The sequence below is a fragment of the Pseudoliparis swirei genome, chromosome 18 (assembly GCF_029220125.1).
Source record: "Pseudoliparis swirei isolate HS2019 ecotype Mariana Trench chromosome 18, NWPU_hadal_v1, whole genome shotgun sequence".
Lineage (NCBI taxonomy): Eukaryota > Metazoa > Chordata > Actinopteri > Perciformes > Liparidae > Pseudoliparis > Pseudoliparis swirei.
In genome coordinates, this window is record NC_079405.1 from 27,507,708 (window position 1) to 27,529,908 (window position 22,201).

The following is a 22,201-nucleotide window of genomic DNA, read 5'->3' on the forward strand; positions in this document are numbered from 1 at the left end:
AGAAGATACTTAGCAGGATCCAAGTAGTCAGTAGTCTCGCCTCACAGGTAGAAAATGCACACACATCCTAATGTAATGTAATGTGACACCAACAACACGCCGTGTACGTGACTATTTACATGGCGTGTGCTCCTTTCATATCATTCAGGGTAGACAAAATAATAGAAACGCCTGAAACGATCTCATCCTGAACACGATACACAGTCATCATACATTAATTCATAATAATAACGCATTAATTCATGTGTTCACACACTTGTTCTGCTGCGTTGGACCCCGAGCGGGTCGGTACTGTGAAGATGGACCGGATCCATAAACTAGATTATGGATTATGGGCCGTAAACTATCGATCTTTAAGGATACGGTAACGGTGGATAAACCGATTTTGTGACTTACTGCCGATGTAAAACTTTTAAAAATAAGCAAAAACCCCAAACTTGTGTCCAAAGATGAAACATGAACTCTTCCGTTAAAGTTTCAGGGGGTTTGTTCCTCTCCTGTTGCATTGTGGGCCATCGGCACCGCACTCACATCCAGTTGACCTGGTCTCAGTTCTCATGTGAATTTGGTTTACCAGGATGGATTGGGAACCCACATGGCTGATCACGTGACCTTTGACCTTCCTGCACTTTGCATTTCCCCCCTGCTGATCCCTCCTCCTCCTCCTCCTCCTCAGCGCATAACAAAGGGCTCTGACCCTTTCTTTAACTTGTGCATGCAAATGTGGACCAGTGGGGGGGGGGGGGGGTATGAATACCAAGAGCTGACATGGCGCTGGCTTTGTGTTACTCTCCCGTGTTCACCCCGCCAAGGTGCTAACACCTGCACTGATTGCGGAAGTGCAATGCATTGTGGGTAACTGTGAACGTACATGAATTGACCCCCGTCGAGATATTTCACCTCCTCACTCGCCTCTTCAAAAGTTGGTCCAGGACGATGTGTGTGTGTGTGTGTGTGTGTGTGTCAGTGTCTGGAGAAGGGTTAAAAGAAAGAGGAGAAAAAAAATAACTGAAGGGGATCTGTGAGAAGAAGAAAGAATGGGGTGAACAGCCGAGAGAAGGGGAGGGAGGGAGAGAGAGGGGGAGAGAGAGAGGTGGGCGGGTGCATGTGGGAGCCTGCGAGACGGAGACAGCCTCCCAGTCAGTGAGCGAGACAGCAGTGTGTGTGTGTGTGTGTGTGTGCGCGCACTATAAGCCCCCGTGTGTGGATGCTGCTTCGCTTTAGCGCCCGTTAGCTTAGCATCACAGCGCTGGACAGAGGACAGACGCACGGGGAAAGAGGAAGAGGAAGAGGAGGGCTGGAATAGGAGAGGGGGAAGCGGCACGCCGGCACATTCCTCCCTCTCATCCTCCGGACCGGATCTGGGTTGTTTTGGGGGTTTTTTTGCCCCTTTTTTCTTTTTTCCGGCGTGTTGTCGCTCCCTCCGTCGACGTGGTGTTGTGTTCCGTGGACTGTGAGGTGAAGGAGGAGGAGGAAGAGGAGGAAGAGGAGGAGGAGGAAGCCCCCCCTCATTGAGGTATTTGGTCCTGTGTTTCATTTGGAGTGTGTGGTGGGGGGGGGGACGCCGAGTGGTCGCTGTGATTTTAATTTTTTTTAACGATTGAGGGTTGGGGATGAGGAGGAGGAGGAGGAGGAGGATTAGGATGTGTGTTGTGGTCAAAACGGAAGCGGTGTGCGTCCGTCTGTCTCGTGTGTGTGTGTGTGTATGAGTATGTGCATGTGTGTGTGTGTGTGTGCATCTGTTGACATGCTCCATCACAACAGAAGCCATGACCGTCTGTTTGTCTGTCTGCAGCTTCCAGGACGCTAAGATTAGCTTCTGCCTCCTCCTCCCTCCTCCTTTCCTTCTCTCTCTCTCTCTCTCTCTCTCTCTCTCTCAATCCATCTTGTGTCTGGATGACCCCCCCCCCCCTCTCTCTCTCTCCATCCCTCCCTCCACCACTCCTCCTAAATGTAGCGTTTTTAGAAAGCCTCTCTCTCCACGTCCGTGTTGCCCCACGGTGCTCCTGTTTCTGGGTGGACTGCAAAAGACAAAGGCTGTGTGTGTGTGTGTGTGTGGGGGGCATATCCAGGCATATCCAGGCAGTTTCTGGCTGATTGAGCTCCACGTTGCACTCCTGCCCTTCAGGTTTCTCCTCCTCATCCCCCTCTCTTTTATTCCCTTCCCCCGGCCCTCAGAATCCTTTAGAGCTCAAAGCGTCGCTTGTGAAGGGAGAGAGAGAGAAATGAGAGACTGAAGCACGTCACCGGGGTCCAGGGACAGGAAGGCCTGTTTTGATCTCATTGTGGTGTGTGTGTGTGTGTGTGTGTGTGTGAGAATCCCCCCCCCCCCCACCCAAACGAAAGCACTCCATCCCTAATGAAAGGCATCCGTTCCAATCATTGAAAAAACATCTCTGACACGGTCGCCTTCCATGTTTAATCCCCCCTGCCACCACCACATGGGGGGGGGGGGGGGCGCTTGAGGAATCAGGTGTATTGATTGGGGGTGTCCTTACGTCCTCGCCCCCCCCCCCCCCCCAAGAAAAGGAGATAACATTGGCGGCGTGGAGCTAGAAGACGCTGGTGTATCTGTGGCCTGTGTGTGTGTGTGTGTGTGTGGTTGGATTAACCCTTCATGGGACAGATGGCTGCATCCACCCTGCTGACAGGCCCCCACAGCCCTGTGTGTGTGTGTGTGTGTGTGTGTGTGTGTGTGTAATATGACGGCAGTCTGCTAGCCTCAAACCCGAGAGACGAGGCCGCGTCATCACCAGCTACGCTACAGCGTTCTACGTTATCACGTCCTTATTTCAGTAAAACTCAACGTAAATACTTAAAAATCCCCCCCACCCCGACTGAGCTGAAGTGGATCAGCTCACGAGCCGAATGAAGAACACGTGGAACTATGAATAGAACAATTCTGATAATGCATCATGACCAAAACACGTTTGTGGCGGTCTACTTTCCCCGGTAGTCGGTTCACCGTGAAAATACGTCCAAAATAATCCTGAAAACCTTCGTGTTGTTTTTAATTCTGCATTTCTGTTTCATCGCCCGATAAATGAACTCCACGCTGCTCTGAGCTGAAGGTGTTTGAACCCTCCTGGAAGACAGTGAGTATCTAGGTCATACTGAGGTGTGTGTGTGGCCTGATATTACAGCCTTCACTAAGGTAGGAAATAGTTACATCATAAAAATCAATAAACCTCCAGGTTACGATCAAATACAGGCGTCATCGTCAAATGAAAAAAACAAAAACATCAACGTCCTCTGAGACATGGATACGAACTCTCTACTCAGCTCCTCCCCCTTCGGTCTCGTCTGCCTTTTCTTTGCTCGTGGATATTGACATTTTTTTTTTGGGTGCTCCTCAAAGTCTTCGCCGCCCAGAGGGGTGAGAACAAGCTCCGCCTCCTCGTTTGTCGAGCAAACAGGAAGTGAATCCTCGTCGTGTGTTTTTACGTCACGGTGCCGTTACCGCGTACGATGTCAGAGGGTTTGTTTATCGTAAAGGAAGACGTACAATGTGGATCCGGAGGAGATGTCCAGGCTCCGCCTCCCGGCCGTAAATCCCAACATCGTCCAAGAAGCCGGAGCCCGACGTCGTCCTCGTGGAGGGAATTAAATGTAGGTCACAGCTCGATGACGAAGGCCCGGCCTGGAGGGGGGGGGGGGGGATCTTTCACACGTGGTTATTTTTAGTGTGGGGCGGCGTGAACAAGAATCACAGATTTTACGCCCATGTGTTGTCCTTGTGTCATTGCTAGTTCTGTCTTCAGGATATAGCAGTGGGTCAAAATCAATCAATCAATCAATCAAACAATCTTTTATTCCAGACTCAAAGTCCAGATAGTAGAACACATTCAAATAGAATAAAATACAAACAAAACCACCAATAAAATACATAGAACTATGAAAGCTTGATAAATAGACAGCGCCGTGTCTCCACAGATGGGACCGCTGGTACTAAACTTTATGTTTAATAAAAACAGGATTTCATTTTCTGTCAACAGATACATTTATAAATAAGATTTCTTAAAACGGCTCGGAAAACAATTTACCTCCCAGTCCTTGATTGTACTGTGGAATATGTTTCTGTGATGCCTAATTTAATAACATTATATTGAATAATATAGTTTTATAATTGAATAACATTGTATTTTAATCTAATAACAGTATTATAATTGAATAACATCATAATATAATTGAATAACATAGTATTGTAACTGAATATATAGTATTATAATTGAATAACATTGAACAACATAGTATTATAATTTAACAGTATTATAATTGAATATATAGTAATATAATTGAATAATATAGTATTATAATTGAGTATATAGTATTATAATTGAATATACAGTATTATAATTGAGTATATAGTATTACAATTGAATATACAGTATTATAATTGAATAATATAGTATTATAATTGAGTATTATAATTGAATATACAGTATTATAATTGAGTATATAGTATTATAATTCAATATACAGTATTATAATTGAATAATATAGTATTATAATTGAGTATTATAATTGAATATACAGTATTATAATTAAATAATACAGTATTATAATTGAATAATATAGTATTATAATTTAATATACAGTATCATAATTGAATATACAGTATTATAATTGAATATACAGTATTCTAATTAAATAATACAATATTATAATTGAATAATATAGTATTATAATTGAATAATACAGTATTATAATTGAATAATATAGTATTATAATTGTGTATATAGTATTATAACTGAATATACAGTATTATAATTAAATAATACAGTATTATAATTAAATAATACAGTATTATAATTGAATGATATAGTATTATAGGTCCTCTGGCCTCACTAAAGTCAGCGACCTCTCAGCCACCAGGAGGCCAGATGTTCCCTGAAAATAGTCCGACATCCATTAAATATAGATGAGGCGCTCCGGTCCGTCTGCCGCTGAGTGCTTTTGGTTCTCCGAGAGGGAACCGGGCTGAAGATCTCCCTCGTGTTAAAGTGCATGAAAAGACAAATCTATTTTCCTTTTTTCTTTCTACTTTTAAGTTGTCATAGTTTATTTAGATTGTGCACATGCACACAGAGGAAGTCCTATGCTTTAAATTAATAATACAGAAAGATATTATAATAGGAAATATTCGAGAGAATATTATTATTGTGAATTTGTTGTCGAGAATAGGGAAAAAGACTGTTTACCGTGTTGACTGTGTGATGCGAACATGTGAACGATGTTTACATGCATGTTGCATGGCAACGAAATTAGTATTTCAGAAAGGTCGAAACCGTTGGAGCCCGTCATTTTAATCCGGAGAATAACATCCTGGACTTTTATTGTGAAGGGCCTTTTTTAGTTTGACCGGAAGTGACGTTGTGACCCGGGGTCGTGACCTTTGACCCCTCCATTTTGATAGCGGACAAAGGACTAACTTTTGAGAATATCTGATTGTGTGTGTGTGTGTGTGTGTGTGTGTGTGTGTGTTGGCAGCGGGTGGTGGTGGAACAGCTGCTGATTATAGCAGTAGGTGTTTCCCTCCCAACCCCTTTTGTACCACTACAAGCCATTCTCTCTCACACACACACACACACACACACACAATTACACACAAACACACACACACACAATTACACACACACACAATTACACACACAATTACACACACCCTTCTGGTGTCTGACCGCCCGAGGGGAGACGGGGCTCAGCGCGGCGTGAAGGGACAGAACCAATTACGATGTGTGGTTATTCTCCACGTGTTTAAACATGAACTATACAATTCTCCTCCTCCTCTTCCTCGGAGGAGGAGGAGGAGGTGCAGGTCTGCGCCCCGACGTTTCCACGGCTGTTTAAAATCTCACGTATTTATAATAACCCACATACATGACGGCTTTCACTTTGTAAGGAGTCGTAAGAGTTCCCACGTGCCTCGAATGCAGCGCTGAGCAGGGTGGACACAATAACGCGAACACCCCGCACATTATTGTGTGATTAAATACAACACACGGGCACACACACACACACACACACACACACACACACACACAGGGTTTCCTGGTTGAGGACGCTGGGTATCGGACGAAGACGTCGTGGTCCTCAGAGTGTGTGTTCTGCAGGCTCGAGGGTGAACAGTCAGGTGTTTGTTTACCTGTTGATGCCCAGGTAGCAAGGAGGCGGGCTCTGAGCTCGCTGTCAATCAAATCTCTTCCACATCGTTCTTGCGTTCTCATCCGGAGTCCCAGCTCTGTGGATTGAACGGGGGGCCGCATCGTTGTCATCACCGGAGGACAAACTGGCCCTCGCAGCCTTCCCCCCTCTTCCTCGGTTGCCCCTAGCAACAGCAGAGACCCAGTGGTGTGATGCAGACGCTGGAATGACTTTCCCTTTTTCTTGTATTTATATTCTCATGAAGAACATAACACATGTTCTGCTGTGCATCACACAGACTCCTCTACTGGAGTTTCTTTGGGGGGGGGGGCGGGTGTGTGCGTGTGTGTGTGCGTGTGCATGTGGGTGTGTGTGTGTGTGTGTGTGTGTGTGTGTGTGTGTCTATGCAGCAGCAGTGTATCTACAGTACGACTGCCAAACATCTCAACACTTGTTTCCTTGAGCATTTTCTTGAATTGCTAATGATGAGGATTTAAAAAAATAATCTTTAACCCTGACTCCTTCTCTGACTCCTTCTCTGGCTCCTTCTCTGGCTCCTTCTCTGACTCCTTCTCTGACTCCTTCTCTGGCTCCTTCTCTGGCTCCTTCTCTGGCTCCTTCTCTGACTCCTTCTCTGACTCCTTCTCTGGCCCCTTCTCTGACTCCTTCTCTGACTCCTTCTCTGACTCCTTCGCTGGCTCCTTCTCTGGCTCCTTTTCTGGCTCCTTCGCTGACTCCTTCTCTGGCTCCTTTTCTGGCTCCTTTTCTGGCTCCTTCGCTGACTCCTTCGCTGACTCCTTCTGGCTCCTTTTCTGGCTCCTTCTCTGACTCCTTCTCTGACTCCTTCTCTGACTCCTTCTGGCTCCTTTTCTGGCTCCTTCTCTGACTCCTTCTCTGGCTCCTTCTCTGACTCCTTCTCTGGTTCCTTCGCTGACTCCTTCTCTGACTCCTTCGCTGACTCCTTCGCTGACTCCTTCTCTGACTCCTTCTCTGGCGCCTTCTCTGACTCCTTCTCTGGTTCCTTCGCTGACTCCTTCTCTGACTCCTTCTCTGGCTCCTTCTCTGACTCCTTTTCTGGCTCCTTCTCTGACTCCTTTTCTGGCTCCTTCTCTGGCTCCTTCTCTGACTCCTTCTCTGGCTCCTTCTCTGACTCCTTTTCTGGCTCCTTCTCTGGCTCCTTCTCTGACTCCTTATCTAACTCCTTCTCTGACTCATCTGGCTCCTTCTCTGGCTCCTTTTCTGGCTCCTTCTCTGGCTCCTTTTCTGGCTCCTTCTCTGGCTCCTTCACTGACTCCTTCGCTGACTCCTTCTGGCTCCTTTTCTGGCTCCTTCTCTGACTCCTTCTCTGACTCCTTCTGGCTCCTTTTCTGGCTCCTTCTCTGACTCCTTCTCTGACTCCTTCTCTGACTCCTTCTCTGGCCCCTTCTCTGACTCCTTCTCTGACTCCTTCGCTGACTCCTTCTCTGACTCCTTCTCTGGCTCCTTCTCTGGCTCCTTTTCTGGCTCCTTCGCTGACTCCTTCGCTGACTCCTTCGCTGACTCCTTCGCTGACTCCTTCGCTGACTCCTTCTGGCTCCTTTTCTGGCTCCTTCTCTGACTCCTTCTCTGACTCCTTCTCTGACTCCTTCTGGCTCCTTTTCTGGCTCCTTCTCTGACTCCTTCTCTGGCTCCTTCTCTGACTCCTTCTCTGGTTCCTTCGCTGACTCCTTCTCTGACTCCTTCGCTGACTCCTTCGCTGACTCCTTCTCTGACTCCTTCTCTGGCGCCTTCTCTGACTCCTTCTCTGGTTCCTTCGCTGACTCCTTCTCTGACTCCTTCTCTGGCTCCTTCTCTGACTCCTTTTCTGGCTCCTTCTCTGACTCCTTTTCTGGCTCCTTCTCTGGCTCCTTCTCTGACTCCTTCTCTGGCTCCTTCTCTGGCTCCTTCTCTGACTCCTTTTCTGGCTCCTTCTCTGGCTCCTTCTCTGACTCCTTATCTAACTCCTTTGGCTCCTTCTCTGGCTCCTTCTCTGGCTCCTTCTCTGGCTCCTTCTCTGGCTCCTTCTCTGGCTCCTTCTCTGGCTCCTTCACTGACTCCTTCTGGCTCCTTTTCTGGCTCCTTCTCTGACTCCTTCTGGCTCCTTTTCTGGCTCCTTCTCTGACTCCTTCTCTAACTCCTTCTCTGACTCATCTGGCTCCTTCTCTGGCTCCTTCTTGGACTCCTTCTCTGGCTCCTTCTCTGGTTGGGTTTGCCCTTTCTTCTTTGATCAATTGCGCGGTGTTTGGAAGTGATGAACAGGAAGTGATGAACAGGAAGTGATGAACAGGAAGTGCCCGTTTCCACATGGAGGCTGTGCTTGTGCGAGTGTAATCTACATGTGTGATCTATCACCGGTGTCACTGAGCGTGGCTGCAGTGGAGTAGCCCCGCCCCCTTTTCCCCACATCTATTTATACCGGCTTATTGCTACCGACCAAGAGAAGGAAAGCAAGAAAGGAAGGGAGGAAAGGAGGGAAAGCAAGAAGGGAAGGAGGTGCGTTGTTGTTGTCGGTTGGCTGTGAGTGTTTACCGTCGACGCCGACTGTCAACAGGCGTGTTGACGACGAAGTGCTAGAATCTCACAGGCTACATGCCAAACCACACACACACACACACACTCCCTTTCTCCCCCACATATGGCAGGATCCCACTGAGGTGCTACTACGATGCCCCCCCCCCCCCCCCCAGTGTGAAGGAAGCAAACAATGGAGACTGTTGTCACGCTGGATGTGACACTGCCCCCCCCCCCCCCCCTGTTCATTTACCTCATATCCAGGAGACAGAAGCACGACGACACGGCGGCCAAACCGGTTTTCAGATGCCAACTCCCTTTCTGTTGGTACGAGAAGTGGAGTGATTACCCAGAATGCAATGCTTCAAGTGAATTATCACACGCCAGCTGCCACGAAGAAATCTTGACTGTTATTCCTTGTTGTTCTAGTCTAACTCTCTCTCTCCCTCCCTCCCTCCCCTCTCTCTCTCTCTCCCTCCCTCCCCCCCCTCTCTCTCTCTCTCTCTCTCTCTCACTTTCTCTTTCTCCCTCCCTCCCCCCCTCTCTCTCTCTCACATTCTCTCTCTCTCTCTCCCCCTCCCTCTCTCTTCTCCCCCTCTCCCCTCCCTCTCTCTCTCTCTCTCCCTCCCTCACTCTCTCTCCCTCCCTCCCTCCCCCCCCTCACTCTCTCTCACTTTCTCTCTCTCTCTCACTTTCTCTCTCTCTCACTCTCCCCCCCTCCCTCTCTCTCCGTCTCCCTCCCCTCCCTCTCTCTCTCTCTCTCTCTCTCTCTCTCTCCCCCTCTCTCCCTCCCCTCCCCCCCCCCTCTCTCTCTCTCTCCCTCCCTCCCTCTCTCACCCTCTCTCTCTCACTTTCTCTCTCTCACTCTCTCTTTCTCTCTCTCACTCTCTCTTTCTCACTCTCTCTTTCTCTCTCTCCTCCTCCCCCTCTCTCTCTCTCCATCACTCGCTCTCTCTCCCTCACTCGCTCTCTCTCTACCCTCTCTCTCTCTCCCTCACTCGCTCTCTCTCTCTCCCTCACTCGCTCTCTCTCTCCCCCTCTCTCTCTCCTCTCCTCCTCCCTCTCTCTCTCTCTCTCTCTCTCTCGTGGTGCAGGTACGACCCGTGCCCCTCGTGACGGAGAAGTTCCCGGCGTGGACTACAACTTCCTCTCGGTGGAGGACTTCCTGAAGTTGGAGCAGAGCGGCACGCTGCTGGAGATCGGAACGTATGACGGTAAATCCCCCCCCAAAAAACCCAAATCCCCCCCCAAAAAACCCAAATCCCCCCTCGATCCGGGCTTTAGTTGTGTGTCCCGTCCGGTGTCGACCAGCCGTGAGCCGCGTCTCCTCGCTGCCGCCAGCCGCCACTCAACACTCAGGTTCTGCTGTCGTCTCCATCGAGTCAAGGAGCTCCTTCTTCACTCTACATTCTGCTTTTTACATCCAAGTAAACCCGTCGCAGGAAGACGTCTGAACAGTGTCTCCTCTGGACGTCTCCTAGGGACGTCTCCTAGGGCATCTCCTAGGGACGTCTCCTAGGGGCGTCTCCTCGGGACGTCTCCTCGGGACGTCTCCTAGGGACGTCTCCTCGGGACGTCTCCTAGGGCGTCTCCTCGGGACATTTCTTTGGGACAGCTCCTCTGGACTTCTCCTCGGGACGACTCACACACACTCACTCTCTTTCTCTCACACACACACACTCACTCACTCACTCACTCACTCACTCACTCACTCACTCACACACACACACACTCACTCTTTCACACACACACACACACTCACTCTCTTTCACACACACACACTCACTCTCTCACACACACACAAACTCGCATAACCTTTTGACCCCCTCCTTCTAAAATACCCTCCTTTTCTCTGTCTTCTTAAAAAAAAAAAATCCCTCCCCCCATCCATCTCCCTGCCTTCTCCCTTTTTCGTTGCCTAGGAAACTATTATGGGACGCCCAAGCCCCCGGTGCAGCCCCCCCCCCCCAGCGGGACAGTGATTCCCAGCAGCGGTCGCCGCGGTGATGCCCCACGGGCCGACGGGCTCAGCCTGCCGGACTCGCAGAACTCCACTCCCCGACGCGGCACCTTCTACAATGACATGCGCCATGCTGGAATAGGACCCGCCGAGCAGCAGGAGGACGACGAGGACCTCCCGGACATGAACAGCAGCTTTACAGGTGTGTGTGTGGGGAGGGGGCGGGGCTTAAAGAGTGGACCAGAGTGTGCTTCCTCTTGAGTGAAAACATGTATTTTTCGGGTGACTCGCGAGGGAGACTAGTCGAGTCTGATGATGTCATCTGGGTGACTTGCTTGGGTTTCAATCAGGGGGTTGGCGGTTCAATCCCCGCCTGAGTCCATGTGCCCTTGAGCAAGACACTTAACCCTGAACCTGTGTGAATGTCACATGTAAGTGGCTTTGGATAAAAGCGTCGGCTAAATGACGTGTGATGTATTAGGGGACGACACGTCTCTAACAGACAGTGTGTGTGTGTGTGTGTGTGCTCACTAGTCAGGTAGGGTGTAATAATTACACTGTTGCATTGTGGGAAATGTAGCATCCAGTGTTTGGGGGTTTTGATCCGGGGTAAGGACTCATGTCAGGGCATCAGGTCCCCCAATTTCATACAGATGAAATACTAAATATCTGGAATAACCCGCTACGTGAACACTAATGACGTCACGTAAGACAGTTGATTTAAATGCGACTATATTTAATAAACATATATATTATATATATTATATATAACATATATATATTTTATATATTATATATTATATAATATGATATATATATTATATATATTATATGATATTTATATAATATACAGTATATATTATATATCTATATGTTATATTATATAATGTATATATATATTATATATTATTATATATATATATTTTAAGCGAAGGCGTACCGTGGAAGTCCGCAGGCGACTTGAACCGCCTGCTCAGTCGTGTTTTTTTCCTCTGGCTGTTTATTGGCGACAGATGTGCGTTTCTGTTCCCACCCAGCAGCTCCTCTCTGAGAGGATGGAGGTGAAATCCCCAAAAAACAAGTCCCCGTCGTGTCACTCAAGGCCCGGTGTAAACAACAGCCTCGTCTCCGCCGGATTTCGGCACAATCTTTCATTTATTTGGAAGTAAGATGTGGCGGCTTCGCACCGGCAGCAGCCAGTGAAACGCCACTCGTCTGTTTTTTATGCAGGTTTTTATTTTTCAAACCATTTCACAATTTTGCCTCCAACTAACTGTCAAGTGACGGTTCTGTTGGTTTGGTGCCATTTTCTTTTTCGCGAACTTTGCACCATGACGTCACCGTCGTGTCACTCGAGGCCCATTTGAAACCCGTCCTGCAGCCGGGGCTGAACTCCAGGCGGCGGATATCCCGGTCTACGGCAGGATCCGGAACAATTATTCATTTATTTTGAAATTCTAAATCGCAGGCCGGGCACACAGGTCCACATTAAATCAATTCAAATGCCTTTTCCCCCACATATTTTCACAATTTTGAACGCAATTAACTGTCAAGCCGCCATTTTCTGTCAGTTCGTTGCCATTTTCTTGTAGTTTGTTGCCATTTTCTTGTAGTTTGTTGCCATTTTCTTGTGATTTGTTGCCATTTTCTGTTGGTTTGTTGCCATTTTCTTGCAGTTTGTTGCCATTTTCTTGTAGTGTGTTGCCATTTTCTTGTGGTTTGTTGCCATTTTCTGTTGGTTTGTTGCCATTTTCTGTTGGTTTGTTGCCACTTTCTTGTGGTTTGTTGCCATTATTTTTGACGAGAACCAACTCCATGACTCTCGTGCTTCATCAGCTGGTGTTCACACCTCTACAAACAAACAGACCTGGAGTCAGTGAGTACACAAGGCCGTCTCCAACAACAGCCCGAGAGCACGCTGCCTTCTGTTGGTTCTGGAGTTTAACGCTTGAATGCCCCCCCCCTCCCCCTCCCCCCTCCTGCTTTCTGCAGCACCGGTTGAAAGGCGAGGGAAAAAACAACAGAATATTTAGTTGTGATGGATGAAGTGGGAGGGAATGCAAGGGGGAGAGAGAGACGAGGTTGCAGGAAATTAAATAGGAGAAGAAGAAGAAAGAGGGAGTGGCCCCGGGGGGAAAAAAAGAAGCAAGACTGAAAAGGATTGGACGGAGGAAAGAAAGGGGAGGAAGAGGGAGGATTGTATTCTGTGGAGGAGGAGGAGCAGCTCATAAATGAAGAAGTGGGAGAAAGAGCACAAAGGAGGTGCAGAGAGCCGCGCAGGAGCGTCTTTGATTGGTAAGTTAGTGCTCTCTGGGTTTGACTACATCTGCCTGTATCTATGCGTCAAAAAATGTAAAATAGTGCCATCTGGCTGCGAGCGGCAGAGGGTGGACGACCGAGCGGCCTCCGTTTCTACAACTGCACCACCTGGACGTTCACTGGAGGCTCCATGAGAGGAATCAAACACGCTGGGAGCCGTCGGCCGACATCTCCATGTGTTCCTCCCCTCCGATTGTTTCCAGTGGCAACATCTATCACTTATTTAACGTTTATTTAACGGTAAAGTCTCCTCTCCGTCGCGAGGAGCTCGACTCGGCGCCCTAAAAGCTGTTTCTGCCATGTGTTTTTTTGCCTGAGGAGGCGGGACACCCCCCCAAAACAAGTTGTTTATTTGCCGCCTGTGATTGCACTGAAGGTGCCAGTCAAGTGTGAGTGTGAAAACGAGAGGACAAGGAAAACGAAGCACCAGAAGCCAAGCGGCCGGAGGTGTGAACGGCCCACTCTCCGGCCAACGTGGCCGTGCTCTCAGGGAAGAGGACAGATGGAGCTCCCGAAAAGAGATGGAGCTTCCTCTGGTTTCCAGGCTGCTCTTTAAACCCAAATGTTCTGTTTTCTCCTTTTTTCCCAATTTCTCTCCAGGAGATTCTAGTGAAGTAGACGAGACCCCCCACTCGGTGCACCCCTACGGCCCCCCCCCCGCGCGCAAGAGCGACCCGCCCTACGTCGGCAGGACCCCCTCGCCGTCGGCCACCACGGAGAGCACGGAGCAGTCGCACCCTTACCTGAGCCATCCTCCCCCGGAGGATCCTCTGGGAACTCTGCCCGACAACTGGGAGATGGCCTTCACCGAGAACGGAGAGGTCTACTTCATCGAGTGAGTTCTGAGCGAGGCGCGAATTACATCACAGACGACGAAGTGCGGAATAAAGTCGTTATTCACGAGCTCTGAAGTTAACTTAACTCTGAAGTTAAGTCTGCAGGAAAACTGCACCGCGGGTCCATTTTGGTTGATTTGTTGTTGTTTTTCATTCGGCCTCGATCCTAAAAGTTGTTGTTGTTGTGTATTTTATTCAGTCAGTCATTGCAATACAATAGAATATTATTCGATATAATATACAAAACAGAAAGGCTGTAAAGGTATAGGTAGAAGGAAAAAATGCTCTTATATTCCTATCCTAAATTAATATCAAATAAATCAGAAAATTAATATAAAATAAAGAAAAATAAGAGAAAATAAAAAATTATATGTATGTATATATGTATATCCAACAACAAATATATATATATATATATATCCAATAATTTTTTTTATATATGTGTATATATATATATATTTCCATTTTATTAGGAAAAAGTAAGTCCGCTGTGACCTGGTGAGACTCTGTTCACCGGTTTATTCAAACCTCTAATTCTCTGCTGTCTGTGTTTAAAGCAAATGGTGGAAAAGAGCTTTCTTTCTTCTCTAGGCCGGTATTTGTGCTAAACTGTTCTATTTCTACTCTAATTTCCAGTCCTGTTGCCCTTAAACATTAACTGCCATCTTTAGAGAACCTTCATGCTACTTACAAGTTTCAAAGTTTCCAGGTCTTATTCACACACGGGGCATGAGGACATTGTTTTATTTGTGTGTTTTCCTCCTCAGCCACAACACAAAGACCACCTCCTGGATCGACCCCCGGTGCCTGGAGAAGCCTCAGAAGCCCCTGGAAGAATGTGAAGACGACGGTACGTTCAATGACCTGCGGGATTCTCTGCGTTCGTGTCGAATACCAGCGACCCACCGCGCGACGCAGACCATCCAACAGGCTTCAACTCTCTCATTGTTGTTCAATAACGGAGTAAACTACTAGTTTTAGATCCAATTAACAAACTCAATATTTAGATTTTTTAAAATGCCCCGGGGTTAGAGAACCACTTCCTGTTTCCTGTCCAGGAACAACACACAGAGCGGTAGTTCCCTCCGCGGCCTTCGGGGGTCGGTGTTGGGTCACGTAAGATGTCGAAAGTCATCATGTGGCTTCCTTTGTCTCCTTCCCTTCTTCCCTCAGCTGCTGGGCAGGGGTGGAAACGGGAAATGCATTAAAACGTCTTCTCAAGAGGGATTTTTATGATTGATGATCTGCGACGTGCATCAGGAGCGACGCGCTGGATCGTTGGGGGGGGGGGAAGCTCGCCTTGCGGTGATTGACTCACGAGGCTCTCACGTGTTGTTGACTGACCCCCCCCTCCTCTTTTTCTCTCCATTCCACATGGATGCTGCGCCGCCGAGCAGAAGGGGTCCACACGGAGGAGCTGGACAACGACCTCGGTAGGTCTCTTCTCTCACTGCATCGCTCTGTGTCTCCTTGACTCCTTGACTTCTCGATTCCTTGACTCCTTCTTGCAACGATAAAAAAACAACTTAATTTCTTCATTTGTGGAGTTAAGAGCGCACGCCGACACGCCGACTCGCCGTTGATTCGACCGACTCGCCGCGCGGCTTATTTTCCTTTAATCAAACGCACCGGGGGCGATCGGAAAACCGTAAAGTCGTCCGGCAGCGAGCAAAACGTTCTGACGATTTGTTTATTTGTTTATGTATTGGATCCCCATTAGCTGACGCCTTAGCGACCGCGAATCTTCCTGGGGTCCACAGAAAGGACAAAATACAATACATACAAAAACATACAAAACATATCGTGAAACCAACAGTTAAAAATAGTACAACAAAGTAAAAAAAATAGTGCAGTCAGATGCTCAGTACAGTTGAAGGATAAGATATTTCATATATGTTATGCAAATCAACTTAATTCATACAAAGAAAAAGAAAATCAGATGACTAAAAAGCAATAGAATACGATGATTTCCTAATGGCCGCCTCCGCCAGGCGACAACAACAACAACAACAACAACAGGCCTGCCACCGCAGGGCGCACGGAATGACATCATCATCCAGCGTCTGGCTGGAGACCGTCTGGATGATGATGTCATTCCATTAGAGGATGTGTCTGATGCATGATTGTAGAGCATTGAAACACACACACACACACACACACACACACACACACACTACATGCCTACCCATGAGAAATCAATCGCAGCCCGGTATCAGGAGAACGAGATGCACAGAGTTAAACACGCCATTCATCACGCTTCAATTCACACTGTAATGTTCTTGGATGAAGGGCGCCGCGGGGACCCGCTGCAATGTAAACCACACACACACACACACACACACACACACACCGTCACAGGTGCTCCTGCAAGCGGCGGAACCAGCGCGGCGTGAAATGGAGTGGGTGATTAAAATCTAGCGGGGCCGCGTTCCATTTCACGTTCCAGACGAAGGGAAATCTGAAATGATAATTCAGCCGCGCTCGCCGGGTTTCGCCCCGTTCACACGGCGCCGGCGCCTTTCCTTTCTTTTCTTTCTTTTCTTTTCTTCCCTCTCTTTTGTTGTTGTTGCTGCATGTGCATTTTTTTGCATTCGCTGCTTTTCGGGCAGGTGTTGAAAATATTGGGTCGCAGTAACGGAAATAGACTCTGAATGCAGATTTTGGTCTCTGCAGACATCTGTGTGTGTGTGTGTGTGTGTGTGTGTGTGTGTGTGTGTGTGTGTGTGTGTGTGTGTGTGTGTGTGTGTGTGTGTGTGTGTGTGTGTGTGTGTGTGTGTGTGTGTGTGTGTGTGTGTGTGTGTGTGTGTGTGTGTGTGTGTGTGTGTGTGTGTGTGTGTGTGTGTGTGTCACAGTTGAAACAGTCCCATCTGGCTGCCTCCTCTCTCCTCATCAGGAAGCAGAGGGAGGCTCTTCTAGTTTTATGATTTGTAATTACAGTCGACTTGCACGCTCTTAATTTGGCGGGGTGGTAAACGATATGTAAAACAGGAGAGGGTTACTGGACACTCTTGTGTTCGTAGCCAATTAGAAGCCCCTGACGTTGTCTATGAGGAGGCCAATAATCAATAATCAACGCTGCTGCAGCCACACGGACATGTTTAGATATATTTTTTTCGGCACTTTCTCTGAAGCTCTGAACAGAGAGCAGCCGCTTTCAGTCGGTCCACAAAGGGGGGGGGGGCACACACTCACACAGACACACACATACACACACACACGCACACACACACATACACACCGCCATTGTGTTGAGCCAAGGACGGATACGTGTTCGTTCATAAAGAATACGGGCGTTCGAGTAAAAAGAAATGTGCTTCTCTCTCGCCCGCTGTTGATTAATTAATTAATTAATTATTAATCTGTTTTTCTCTGCACATCGTGAGACTGAACCCCCCCCCCCCCTCCTACCCCCCTCACTCAGTGCGTTTACATGATGGTATAATTCTAATCTTACTTTAGTCGGACTCTGCTATCTTTTGGGGGATCTGCTGTTATCCCAATATACATGGCAGTGAGTAATCCGAATCATTGGCCGAAAGCATCTCATATCCGATACGATAGGCAGCGCTGTTCTCATTACAACTCGTGGTGATGCAGCCATTTCCGCTTGACCTCTTCACCACCACCAACAACAACATTTGGAGAAAGATGGCGAACAGAGAGCGAGGCGAAGCTACATCCCTCTACTATTCTTCCATGGTGTTAATAGGAGTACAGCGAATGCAAATGGCGCTATTGGCTGAGTTGATAACGGAGAGAAGACGCCGTCGCCGAAGGTACACAGAGAATTTAATTTATCGTCTCTTTCGACTTCCGGGTCACGACATGGGAGGGAGGAGGGCAGAGGGATCTCGAGCATGCGCAAAGACGCAAAGTCCAGTTCCGAATCGAATTCAGAGTTACATGCCGCGAGAGTCGAATTATCAACCGGATCGGACCGAGCTATCCAGGGAGTTAATCGGACCGAAGTCGGACCGCACATAGTCCGACTAAGGTGTTTACATGAAACGGATAATTCGATTTCAGTCCGACTAAGCCAATAATTCGATTGCATGTAAACGCACTGACTGTGTCTTTCCCTCTTCCTGTCCTCTCTCTGACCTCACCGCCACTCCTCCCTCCTCCTGGCAAACCTCTCCATTCATCTCTCCGCCCGAGGGGGTCTTATCTGATGTGTGGGGGAATGTCAGCAGTGTGAGGGGGGGGGGGGGAAGAGAGGGGGAGGGGGGGAGAGGGAGAGATTAATTTTCTAGGAGTCTCTATTCTTCAATCAGGTTAGTAATACTGTTCAACAAAAAACTTACAAAACTAAATCATGCAAGAGGGAGAGAGGGAGAGAGGGAGAGAGGGAGAGAGAGAGAGAGAGAGAGAGAGAGAGAGAAAACCCTGTGAAGCTGTTGAGTCACTCTGGCCCTGGAGAGCCTGACGGGCACAAATCAATGAGGCAGAAGGTCCCCCCCTCTCTCTCTCTCTCTCTCTCTCTCTCTCTCTCTCTCTCTCTCTCTCTCTCTCTCTCTCTCTCTCTCTCTCTCTCCCTCTCTCTCTCTCTCTCTCTCTCTCTCTCTCTCTCTCTCTCTCTCTCTCTCCCTCTCTCTCTCCCTCTCTCTCTCTCTCCCCCTCTCTCTCTCTCCCTCTCTCTCTCTCCCCCTCTCTCTCCCCCCCTCTCTCTCTCTCCCCCACAACGCTCCAGCCTTGATTCTCACTCACAATTTTGTCCTATTTCAATTTTTTCTTCTTCTTGTATTTCAGAACTTCCTCAAGGATGGGAGAAGATCGACGATCCGGTGTACGGGGTCTACTACGTGGAGTAAGTGGAGGCACCGCCCGACACTCTGCACCGCCCGACAATCTGCACCGCCCGACACTCTGCACCGTAACGACATCATCATAACGATGACGTCGTTACGATGACGTCGTTATGTCGCGAGGTTATTTCTGTCTCTCGTGTACTGTAAAACAAAATGTAGGCCATTTTGTTTGCGTCACTATCATTTGGGAAAACATTCAACACGCGTGTGCGTGTGCGTGTGCGTGTGCGTGTGCGTGTGTGTGTGTGTGTGTCATTATTGTGTATCTCACCAGGGGCTTCAGCATTATTACGATTACATTTCAAGCCATTTTCTTTATGTTGTTCAAAGCATCACCCCGGGGTGCTCGGGGTGTGTGTGTGTGTGTGTGTGTGTGTGTGTGTGTGTGTGTGTGTGTGTGTGTGTGTGTGTGTGTGTGTGTGTGTGTGTGTGTGTGTGTGTGTGTGTGTGTGTGTGTGTGTGTGTGTGTGTGTGTGTGTGTGTGTGTGTGTGTGTGTGTGTGTGTGTGTGTGTGTGTGTGTGTGTGTGTGTGTGTGTGTGTAGATATTGCTCCGCTGTGTATTAATCAAAGCTTATCGCCATGTGTCTCTCTCTCTCTCCTCTTTTTCGTTTTTTTCTTTACCGTATCCTCTCCACTGTTCTCCCTCCCTGCTGCGCTCCACTCGTCCCCCCCGTCCTTAACCCCTCCTCCCACAGTCACTTCAACAGGAAGACCCAGTATGAGAACCCCATGCTGGAGGCCAAGCGGCGCCGGCAGCCGGAGCCTCCGGGCCAGCAGCAGCCACCCGAAGGTGAGCGCTACATCCGAGGTGCGTTCACCAGCCCCCACCGAGGGCGTCACTTCCTGTTCCCTCCATGTGTCTGACTGAGTCACCTGCTCCTACACCACCGCCCGGGAGTTTAGGGTCACCCAGACAATCTGGTGTTTTCACACTTTAATTCATCAAATTAATTCAAAATGAATATAAAATATATTCAAGACATTGAGGAGGTTATAAATAATGATTTTTATTGGAAATATTAATGTTGTTCTTCTTGTGGCTCAAAGGAAGGCCAGTTTGATAGATTCTCTCAGCAGCATAACTGTTTTCAGCTGCGCTCACATAAAAAGGGGTTTCAAGGGTTTTCTACCCCTCCGCTAGTCTTCTAAGGCGATAACACAATGTACCATTAGGACACTGGAGATGGGCCTCGACACACCTCTGTAGAGACTTCATTAAACTCCAGAGAATAGTCATGTACACATTACCTATGTAGAGAGAGTATTTATGATTCATTTAATGATAAAAACTGTGTTTTACTTTGAAAAATATGGACATTTCTAAGTGACCCCAAACTTTTGAATGGTAGTGTATGTCTCTCTCTCTCTCCCTGTGTGTGTGTCTTCATAACAACTACTGCTGTTTCTTGCCTGCTTCGGCCTTTATGATTTGCTAAGTCCATAAAGGCATCCTTATGATTTGCGGCCGTGACGCTCGCGGCCTCTTTTCTTTTTCGGGGAAATTCATTTCACCGTCTGCTGCGATCACGTAGAAAGCTTGTGGATGAAAGGTAAGAGAGCGTCGACGACCCCGAACGACCCCAACGAGCGTTAACCGTCACGGCGGAGCTGATCGGTGACCTCGGGGTCGCTCCACGCTTCCTTTCTCAGGACGCCCCCCGAAGGCCGAGATTAATATTACAGGCCGGCCGGGTCCCGGGTGGGAAGTGTCCGGTCAGCAGAAAACACCTGCTGGTTCTCTCTGAGAGCTCATCTCTCTTCAGGAAAACTCGATACCATCAAGTCCGGGGGGTTCTCCCCCCCCCCCCCCCAGCCCCCAACCCCACACACACACGCTGTCAGCAGGTTCATGAAGGTCGCCGTCTTGAGGCCACGAGGCCCTTCATAAAATACATCTTCAGGCTGTGTGCATGTGGCGTTCAGGTGCAACGGGATATTGTGGTATTCAGAGCTGTGGACCCACGCTCCTTCACCGGGAATGTTTGAGTCAACTTCTGCACCTGTCCGGACCCCCTCTAGAGAACTTGGTCACCTGTCCGGACCCCCTCTAGAGAACTTGGTCACCTGTCCGGACCCCCTCTAGAGAACTTGGTCACCTGTCCGGACCCCCTCTAGAGAACTTGGTCACCTGTCCGGACCCCCTCTAGAGGACTTGGTCACCTGTCCGGACCCCCCTCTAGAGAACTTGGTCACCTGTCCAGACCCCCTTCTAGAGGACTTGGTCACCTGTCCGGACCCCCTCTAGAGAACTTGGTCACCTGTCCGGACCCCGTCTAGAGAACTTGGTCACCTGTCCGGACCCCCTCTAGAGAACTTGGTCACCTGTCCGGACCCCCGTCTAGAGGACTTGGTCACCTGTCCGGACCCCCCTCTAGAGAACTTGGTCACCTGTCCGGACCCCCTCTAGAGGACTTGGTCACCTGTCCGGACCCCCGTCTAGAGAACTTGGTCATCTGTCCGGACCCCCTCTAGAGAACTTGGTCACCTGTCCGGACCCCCGTCTAGAGGACTTGGTCACCTGTCCGGACCCCCCTCTAGAGAACTTGGTCACCTGTCCGGACCCCCTCTAGAGGACTTGGTCACCTGTCCGGACCCCCTCTAGAGGACTTGGTCACCTGTCCGGACCCCCCTCTAGAGAACTTGGTCACCTGTCCGGACCCCCTCTAGAGGACTTGGTCACCTGTCCGGACCCCCCTCTAGAGAACTTGGTCACCTGTCCGGACCCCCTCTAGAGGACTTGGTCACCTGTCCGGACCCCCTCTAGAGGACTTGGTCACCTGTCCGGACCCCCGTCTAGAGGACTTGGTCACCTGTCCGGACCCCCCTCTAGAGAACTTGGTCACCTGTCCGGACCCCCGTCTAGAGGACTTGGTCACCTGTCCGGACCCCCTCTAGAGAACTTGGTCACCTGTCCGGACCCCCTCTAGAGAACTTGTGCCTCTTGCCGTTTCAGAGTGGATCGAGGACTCGCCGCTCGCGGGGGCGCCGCTGGCGAGCTACGCTGCCAACCACCAGGAGACGTACCGGGACCCCCAGAGAGGACCCCCGATGCCCAACGCCATGGGGCAGAAACGTACGTCCTGAAAGTCACGTTGTGTGTGTATTCAGTGTGTATTCAGTGTGTATTCAGTGTGTGTTTCAGTAAAAGTGGTTGTCTGCGTTCAGGAGGGAAGCCGTTCTTCACCCGGAACCGGTCCGAGCTCAACGGGACCTTCATCAACACCAAGCTGAAGAAGAGCCGCCGGGGGTTCGGCTTCACGGTCGTTGGCGGCGACGAGCCGGACGAGTTCCTGCAGATCAAGAGCCTGGTGCTGGACGGGCCGGCGGCGCTGGACGGCAAGATGGAGACCGGTAGGTTTGACCCGGTCAGGAGTGGAGCAAGCATGTTGAGCATGAGAGGGGAGGTGGGGGGGGGGCGGAGATGGGGATGAATTGAATATAATATGGTGGTAAGAATGATATAAATACAATTATTATAGGTTCAATATGGAGGAGGAGGATTTATGTTTGATGTTTCTTGTCTGGCTGTTATGCTGTTATGTACTTTTTATTTATTAGGGTCCTCGTGACCTCTTGTATTTTATAGAGTTATTCTTCTTATTCC

At 49.0% G+C, this 22,201-nt stretch overlaps 1 protein-coding gene across 2 annotated transcripts in view; it reads left to right on the forward strand.

Moving 5' to 3' along the window:
• Positions 1-22,201, forward strand: part of LOC130207937 (membrane-associated guanylate kinase, WW and PDZ domain-containing protein 1-like) — an 83,700-nt gene that overhangs the window by 41,350 nt on the left and 20,149 nt on the right. For both annotated transcript variants that reach the window (XM_056436720.1, XM_056436721.1), the window contains exons 3-11: positions 9,768-9,887; positions 10,596-10,835; positions 13,553-13,787; positions 14,556-14,638; positions 15,186-15,221; positions 18,538-18,595; positions 19,293-19,387; positions 21,551-21,670; positions 21,763-21,948. In XM_056436720.1, the coding sequence (XP_056292695.1) occupies positions 9,768-9,887; positions 10,596-10,835; positions 13,553-13,787; positions 14,556-14,638; positions 15,186-15,221; positions 18,538-18,595; positions 19,293-19,387; positions 21,551-21,670; positions 21,763-21,948 (1,173 nt within the window). The remainder of the gene's footprint in view (positions 1-9,767; positions 9,888-10,595; positions 10,836-13,552; positions 13,788-14,555; positions 14,639-15,185; positions 15,222-18,537; positions 18,596-19,292; positions 19,388-21,550; positions 21,671-21,762; positions 21,949-22,201) is intronic.